This window comes from Apium graveolens, chromosome 4 (assembly GCF_009905375.1).
Source record: "Apium graveolens cultivar Ventura chromosome 4, ASM990537v1, whole genome shotgun sequence".
Classification (NCBI taxonomy): Eukaryota; Viridiplantae; Streptophyta; class Magnoliopsida; order Apiales; family Apiaceae; genus Apium; species Apium graveolens.
The window spans coordinates 265,149,550-265,158,501 of NC_133650.1; the positions used below are offsets into that span (position 1 = coordinate 265,149,550).

The 8,952-nt window shown below is 33.5% G+C and overlaps 1 protein-coding gene across 2 annotated transcripts; it reads left to right on the top strand.

Moving 5' to 3' along the window:
• Positions 1–2,655: 2,655 nt before the first annotated feature.
• Positions 2,656–8,105, top strand: LOC141720920 (uncharacterized). 2 transcript variants are annotated; one of them, XM_074523616.1, is made up of 5 exons: positions 2,656–3,050; positions 4,086–4,160; positions 4,790–4,929; positions 6,452–6,589; positions 7,818–8,105. In XM_074523616.1, the coding sequence occupies exons 1-5, from the start codon at positions 2,783–2,785 to the stop codon at positions 7,926–7,928; spliced, it is 732 nt and encodes a 243-aa protein (XP_074379717.1). In that variant the 5' UTR covers positions 2,656–2,782; the 3' UTR covers positions 7,929–8,105. The 2 variants fall into 2 exon arrangements, with proteins under 2 accessions (XP_074379717.1, XP_074379716.1); XM_074523615.1 differs by lacking the exon at positions 7,818–8,105 and adding an exon at positions 7,309–7,741 and having other exon boundaries at positions 2,663–3,050.
• Positions 8,106–8,952: the final 847 nt, after the last annotated feature.

Sequence of the window (8,952 nt, forward strand, 5' to 3'; positions counted from 1 at the left end):
TCAATATACTCTTTTATGCCATTGTTGAACACCTCACTATGTTTTTTTACAAACATATTAGAGAGACAAGTTATCTTAAAAGCTGAGCTGTTCCATTGAGAAGTTGACTTTTTCCATCAACCACTCATGACAATATTTGGACAACTATAAGAGAAAATACAAAGTAAATTGTCCACCAGTCATGTAAATTTGTAGAAGTATAAAACTGATACAGTGAGGGATAAACCTTCTCAAGCTCAGCCATGTGTTTCTAAAACATGTACTCTGTGGTAGTTCTAGCTGTCAGCCACAGTAAAGATCTGCAACCAACTCCTTTGTGATCTTTGTACATGTTCTTGTAAAATGCATAACACAAAACCTATACTATGTATTTGGTATTTGTGTTGTAAGAGCATTCACGAGTCTCTATAGAAAATTATAAACAATGGCAATCAAATGATGAAATAATGGCAATATGTAAAAAATTCAAATTAAAAACAAAACCATAAACTTACTTTTTTTTTCTGTCTGATATAAATGTCCCACCACCAGAATTGACGATATTTACATCTTGTATCAGCAATGATAGAAACCAATCCCATGTTTCATAGTTTTCTACTTCAACAATTGCCCAACTTATAGGGTACATTCCATCACTGGAATCACATGCAGCAACAGTTAGAAGTTGGCCCACATAAGGACATTTCAAGTGGCATCCATCCAACCCAATAAGAGGCCTACGTCCCACTCTAAAATCCTACCTTAAGGGGCCCAAATAAACATAAATTCTTTTGAATCTCCTGCCAGTCAATCATGGTTATTCACTATCAAGCATAATTTCAACAATGTTATATGGTATTACATTCTTAATTGTTGCTCCATAATCCCATAATTGACCATATTGTGCTTCATGGTTTCCCCTTATCACCTTCAAGGCCTTATTTTTTGCCCTTCCAATTGCATAAATGCAAACCTCACAGCCCCAATTATTTACAACCTTTTTCCTAAATGCACCACGTGGCCAAGAGGGATTCATTCTAATGTCATTCTCATTGTACTCTGCAATCCATTTTGAAGTTATAAATTTTTGTTTAAAAGTGAGTGGACATGTGTGACTGGATAAATAGATTTTCACCTGATAAGTCTTAGTATCTTTCAATGGAGTTGCATATATCTTCCACACACATTTCTCTCCTTTACACACATACCTTACCCTCTTCCCATAATTCATACATTGAGCAACTTGTTTTCTATGCATTATGGCATGTTTCCTCACTGCAATCCTTAGAGTATTACCACTATTAAACAACAATCCCTATGCAGGCTATACTAAATTTGGGATCCTTCATATCTGTTTTTTCATCAAATACATGAAAAAACAATGTCTTCATTAGTACTATTGACAGCCATCCTTTCGTCCTCTCTATTGTAATCATTGTCACTGATTTCAAAAACACATTTCTCAATAAAATCATGAATTTCTTCACCACAAGCTTCCTTCTGTTCTTGCACTTGCTTTCTCTTTTCCTTCACATCACACTCCTCATTATATGTACTATCAATATTAGAAGAGTCATCATGAAAACTTCCTCTTTCACTATCACTAACAACCAGTGTTTCATTAAATTGCACACCTCATTATCAACTTCAATATTCTCCTGTTGTGGATCCCTACTATACTGTCTTGCTAGGTCCTCAAATAATATTTGATCTATTTTCTCCTCATCATAACCATCATAAGTACTCAGATTAGGAACATTTATAAATTCCAAGTTAACTTCTCGAGAGAGACGGTAGTCTTGGGTGAATTTTACATTGTCTTTCATACTATATATATATACCAGTCTAAAATTATCAATTTTGCTCTACATTTTAACTACATCAACATCTCTATTTGCCGAGCTTAAATCATTATCATTAGGCAATTTGTATGAAAATTTTATATAATTAAGATTGTCAAAAACTTCTTCGAACATGGTACCAAGCTCTAATGCAGACATCTCATTAACATCACAGTTGTCGACATACATGTACGTGCCACCAAGATATGCTCCAGAAACCTCACTAACCACCGGTATGAAATTTGATGATAAATAAGTCTTTGTCATATGCACATTTTAGAAATAGGGTATTATAAAAACGATTTTAAACCAAAAAAATAAATATTTCACGATTTATGATATCTTGATTAATCTAAAATCTAGACAAATCAAAGATAGACCACTGAAACATGCAAAATTTAAACAAAACGTAAGGAAAAACGATGGGTTGTAAACATGACTTACCTTTGTAATCTGGACATTCAGCTGGTAAATAAGCATGATTATAACGAGATTTTCTCAAAATTCAAGTCATTAGGACACAACAGATGAAATAATCGAAGATGATTTGAAAACGAGGGGAAATAAATGTGGAATTAGGGCATAATAATGGTGGCATAAATTTCCGCCATTTGCATACACACGTATCTACCCTAAAATGACCGAGTTGCCCTGCTTTTTTGCTCCAAAGAGCGTTAAATTCCAACTAATGGAAGTACTGTATGCTTTGTGAAACTATAACATGCTTTCTGCTAAATATTAAATCATAGGTAGATAAAGTGCAGTTTATTGAAACTTCAGGTGCACTTAATGTAATTTACTCTTTGTTTTTTGGGTAGCTGAGTGCATTTATTTCTACTATTCGTAAAATCTGAGGTTAGAAAGAACATCCGAGGTCAGAAAGAACAGTAGTGTATGTGTAAGTGTATGTTTGGACAACATTTGGGGGGTTTCGGCCAAGAAAATAAAATAAGAAAGGGGAAATGAATAATCTACGAGGAGCAATTTGTAGAAGCCAGCCCTTAATCGCTGCCTACTCTTCTTCTTCTTTTTCTTGTCGATGCATCATCATATCTCGATCCACAATTAGGGTTTCACATCCTAATTACAGCAACAAGTCTCATCGTGTTTCCATTTTTTCGGATGTTTCGAAAGTTGAGCCGTTGCTACGATTTAATAATAATAATCAACGTAGAACTTTGATTCAAGCTGCTAATTGGACTGATGGAGCCTCTCCCTACCAAATCCTCGGTACAACTTTTCTTTTTTATGTACATCGTTTATTTTTTATCTGTAACCTATCTCAGTTATCATCAATTTATTTTTTAATCATCATTATCATTATTGTTAATCACAAAGTTTATCTAACAAATTGCAATTACAACTGTTTCACGTCACATTTCTACTCTCAATTTTAGGTTACTGCTATAGTCGGCTAGCGTAAAAGTATGTATTGTACAGATTACATTTTTGCTCCAATTCGTATGTTGATATATTCTTCTTCACAACTTTGAGAAATTTAGAGAAAAAATACTTTGCCAATAAATAAAAGTCAGAGAATTAGGGTAGGGCCTGTTGAGCTCGAGGTAATTTCTGGATCATCGACTTGTAGAATATTCTGACCGTTACTTGCTGACACTCTTAGTAATGGTCAATAAAAAATTACCGAAGAATCTAACATAAATCATCAATTACATTCTAATTACAAAATTTATGTTTTTTTAACCAAATATAAAATCCAACATGCAATTTATATAAACCAACATGATCACATGTAAATTTATGCTATTTTTTACCAAATATAGAATCCAACATGCAATTAATATAAACCAACACGATCACATGTAAATTTTATTTACTACAAAGATGTGTACAAGATTACATGTTGGATTATGTGTTGGATCCTGTAATATATTGATTTTAAAATTTTTAGTAATAATAATAGGCGTTTTAATTGGTGGCATGTATTATTGAAAAATAATGATTTAAATTTTTAATTTGTATATGTTGTTGACAGAATTCAAACCTCCTTTAACAGGGCACTTCTGAAATAGAATATTCTTTATTATTAGATCTTAATCTGGTTCATTCAATGTTATAGCATCTTCAATAAATTTGTTGTATAATGATTGAGCATCAGAAGGTATATTCTCACTCTACATAAGCCAGTTTGTATCTTTCATGTTATTGTTAGGAGTTATATATCTTTTTGTACTTCCCAAGTTTAACTCTCTAACCTTATATGCCAAGTGGTGTACACTTTCTGATGCAACTTCTTGAAAACAGAGTTAGAAGGTGACGCTGATGAAGAAAACATAAAGTTAGCTTACCGCCGATTGGCAAAGTTCTATCACCCTGATGGTTCGTTTTTTAACCTTGATAGTTGATTCCTATACACTCAAGTGATTCCTGCCATAACTACGAGATTTTAATAAGTGTTGTGTGCTTTGTTGGTAGATGGATTTAATTTTGTTAATGGCTCAGATGGTATCGAAAAACTTCTGGTGTTTTGTATAGGATCAAAAAACAGAAAATTGGTTTGTAGAGTCATCAATTAGTAGAACAGTTGGTTGTTACCGCTCATAGGAGGGTTTTGAATACTTATAGGGAAGTATATGCAATTTTACTAACTTGAAGAGTGCCACTAGGATTCTATCAAGTATCACCTATATTCATTATGTCATCTTGATGGCCAGAAAGATTAGGGGAGATCTACCAAGTATATATAAATATAAGAAATCAGGGAGAATATTTCCTTCCAATTCTGAATGACCTTTTTCCTTGTAGAACATTTGTGTGCAAGATAAATTATTTGATTTACTTGTCTATAAGTCAAAAAAAAATTACAATTTAACTTCCATAAAATAGTCCATCAAGCAAAATCTTAGGCGCATACTTGTTTTCTTGTGTTCTGTTTCCTTCAAATGTCTCTACATATTATTCATGTTTTTCCTTGCACCCAAACTGATGCATTCTTTTAGTGTTTTAAGTTTACGATGGCAGAGGGACTCTAGAAGAAGGAGAGACTGCTGAAACTCGATTTATAAAAATTCAAGCTGCTTATGAGTTGCTCATGGACAAGGAACAAAGGAGGCAGTATGACAAGGACAATCGAGTAAACCCTATGAAGGTAAATCCTATCCCTTTTAAGTTGAAGACTTATTGTAATAGTAGTAAACTGTTACTTTGCTATACGAGGGTGGGAAGAATTGTATTGACTATTTTTACAATTAAGCGCCCACATCTGTGCTGTTTCTGCCTCAAATTGTTATTGCAACTCTACAACCTCTAAGGTAATTCACCGTTGGAGTTCTGTGAAACTTGGAATTTGAGAGTTGTGCCTGCCTTTTTGTCGTGCTGGTTTGGGAATTTTTACTCTACAAAGTTGTACTGTGGCATTAAAATTGTTTCGGCACAGCCGCACAGGGATGTGACAATGGTAGCTCGCAAGACATGGCTTATAACTTGATCAACTTTATTTCCTGAAGATCTCACCTTCTCCTTTATTAGATTTAGCCTTTAATGACACTCTGCATAAAGAATTACTTTCTAGTAAAAGAAGCTGCTTTGCAACCCTCCTGCTTAAGCGTGTCAGACTTATATTATTGTGGTCGACTTTAGAAGTTTTGCAAGCTCCTAAAACTGCTAATAGAACCTTTCATACTCAACCTCCACGATCTACTTCCCTTCCCACTGTCAAGGCTTTGTCATAAATTTTAGGGTGTGCCTTGCAAGACTGCAAGTACATAACTTTATGACTGTATTAATTGCCTTGAGCAAGTCCATTGCAGTTAAGATGTTTCCGAGAGACATGTACGAGCCAATGCCAGCCTCACTCTTGGTGTTGGCTGGAAACTCCATGTGTAAATGCTTAAGGTCTGATCACTTTTGTGAATTTATTATTTTTGATGTATGCTATTTCAAAGTCTGACATCCTCTGACTGAAATTCCTGTGCCAAACGAAATTTCTTCATATCCTTTTTGCTGCTGAGAGTGCTAGGGGATCCTGAAAGTACTCTAGCACTGGCTTCACCTGCCACATTCGTCCTCCATAGAATTCCTCCTAATGATTCTCGACACTGGCACTTTGTTGCTTGTGTTAATTCTTCCACGCTCTTATCGTACATTATTTAAGATTTTATAGTCTTGTGGAGTTCTTCTTTTGTATGCGTGCTGTGTCACTGAAATGGCGCCGTAACAAGTGCAGTTAGCTAATTGGCATGCGAGATACCAGCCACGTTTTTGGTCTACCAATGACAGATAATGATTAGTGAAATTTAAGCTAGGTAGCTCAGATTTTGATGAAGTGGTCCAATAAGTGACAACTTCATGCGGCGAAGTGGGATTACTCAAGAATAAGACGAGGGTTTGAAGCTAAATTTATTAAGCTAAGCAAAATAATCCTAGTTTGAGTATTCCCAGTACTAAGACTAAAATGCAGCTTCAGAATGTATCAGTGACCGGGATTTTTAAAATTTCTTAATTTAATAAAATTAGAAAAGAAATTATGTTGTTAACTTCATTGTCACCCCCCTGTAGTGAGGCAGGGCTATTGAAGTTCTTATTCTGCATGATTGTCAAATTTTAATATTCTGCATGATTGTCAGATTTCTTTTAATAACTTATATGTTATAATCACATTGCTCTACCAGGCTTCTCAAGCGTGGATGGAGTGGCTTATTAAGAAACGAAAAGCTTTTGACCAGCGTGGCGATATGGCAATCGTGGCTTGGGCTGAACAGCAACAGCGTGAGATGAATCTTCGTGTGCGCCGTCTCTCTCGTTCAAAGGTATTCTTTATGCAGTTTATGTATTAGTTAAAATTATTAAATGTGTTTCCTGTCTCATGAACTCCTATTCTTATCCTATATTGGAATATTGTGGTATTAGCAATAAGCATAATAATTATAGTTGTGTTAACATCAAGTAGATAATAATATTATGACTTTCTTGGTTGGGACTAATGAAATCTACCTGCTCTCTGTTGATTATGCAATTGGGAAAAAATACTGCTTTATTTAGCCCAGTTATATTAATTAAAAATTAGAGAACTATAAAAATGCAGGTTGTCAGATGTGCATATTGAGTAGAATTATTTATGAATTACGAGGAGAGTTTTGAATTTGTGTTACATGCCTTCACATTAGCAGTCTATGGTTTTAAATATGTGAGAGTGAACTGTTAATAAATTGCCACGCATATGATTAATAAATATATTCAGCAGTACATACTGTCATACAAGTTCTGCATAACATAATTGATCATTTGAAAAGTCTATGGTTAATAAATGCATGAAAGTGAACTGTTAATAAATGGTGATGCAAATGACTTATAAATGTATTCAACATTACGTACCCTCGTACAAGTTCTGAAAAACATCATTGATCATTATTTCAAATTTTAAAAAGTATTTAATCTGTTTTGCTGGGTCATGTAATATAAAGGCTCATTCTGTTGTGACATGGTCCTTTAGAGCTGTAAAATTGTTACCTATTGCAATAAACTTCAGATTGATCCTGATGAAGAGAGGAAACTTCTAGCAAAAGAAAAAAAGGCATCCTTAGAAAATTATAATAACACGTTGAGACGACATACACTTGTCTTGAGGAAAAGGGATTTGATGCGAAAGAAAGCAGAAGAGGAAAAGAAAAAGGTTATCAGCAGACTTCTTGCAGCAGAAGGTCTTGAGCTTGATACCGACGAGGACGAGTTATAGATAAATCTTGCAAAAGTTGGTTTATGCTCAGTAGGATGGGGCAATCAAGTAAAGCTCCTGTCATATATATCAGTGTGCACATAATGTATATATCGGTGTCCTTGAATTTTATACATGTGGTCTATCCATCCCTATAGGCGAAAGAAACATGAAAGTGAAAATCACCCTCTTGTAGCTATCCCATGTATCGTATTTTCTTTTAATTAAGAAAAACCTTTTATGTCCATCTTCCATTTCTCCCTTGTTTTCCTTTCCTTCACTCATACTTGACTTTACAATATATGTCTCTACTTTCTTCTCAGGAGGGCAAAGGTAATGTCGAGTTCTCTGACTTGTTGGCTTTGTATTTTGCGCCGTCTGTAAATTTAATGTTGCAAATGGATGTGATCCCCTGTTGGCCTTTATGGATGTGATCCCCTGTTGGCCTTTATGGTTGTAATCCCCTATTGGTCGTTGTTATATGATTTTGGAGGTAAATGTATGTTTCCATGTCGTGACTTAAATATCTGAGTCTAACAAAATGATTTATTATTTTTTGATGATACAAACTTGCAGTTAAAAGATATTAAGAGATTGATACTTCGAGTCTCGGTATTGTAGGCATGGTATTTGAATTTATATGATTAATCGTTACTGAAACAAAATATTAAAGGCCCCTTGGTGGGAGGTATTGACCGATCAAACCGTGAAAACTGAAATAAGTATAATGTAAATTTATCATTAAAACTTTACGAGAGAAATGAACTAAGACTTCCCCAATGTACATCTCTTACTATATATTACATGCTAACAAGGGTAAAAAGAGCCATTTTAATGATCGTAAAATGATGATTTTGCTTTTTTATGTTTAAAAATTATAAAAATGTCATTTTAAATGTCATTTTTACATAATTTTTTTTAAAAATAATAAGTAAAATTGGCGTATCCAATAAAAATCGAACTCCTTACCTCATACTTCCAAATTTCATATCACTACCACCGTGCTATTTAACTTTTTGAGTGAAAATTAATTTTTTTATTAGATAAATCACATCCTCTCCATTTATCAAATTTTGTTTTTATTACTTTAACTTTTGAGTGAATTAAATGTTGGTTTATATCATTTACGTGACTCCGTCTTTTTAGTTTTTGTAGTTTTATTCTAAACTTTCAAAAATGTCACTACTTTGTTATTTAAGCATAAAATGTATTGAAATTGTGTTGGTATTAAAAATCGAACTTGTGACAGAATTTTACCTTAGAACCATGGTGTTATAATGAATTTTGATTTTATTTTAAAAGTTTTATTAAAAAAATTATATTTTTTCTTAATTTTAACTTTTGATCAAATAAAATGATAGGTTATACAATTGTATAACTGTAATTTAAGTTTTGTACTTAGACACACACATATTAATTATATATATATATATATATATCAATATGTTATAATTGTTA

Bases quoted from the DNA above. Each gene is read 5' to 3' on its own strand.
- LOC141720920 (XM_074523615.1), top strand. From the start codon at position 2,783: ATGAATAATCTACGAGGAGCAATTTGTAGAAGCCAGCCCTTAATCGCT. The intron at 3,051-4,085 runs GTACAACTTTTC...TCTTGAAAACAG, and splicing joins CTCTCCCTACCAAATCCTCG to AGTTAGAAGGTGACGCTGAT. The intron at 6,590-7,308 runs GTATTCTTTATG...AATAAACTTCAG, and splicing joins GCCGTCTCTCTCGTTCAAAG to ATTGATCCTGATGAAGAGAG.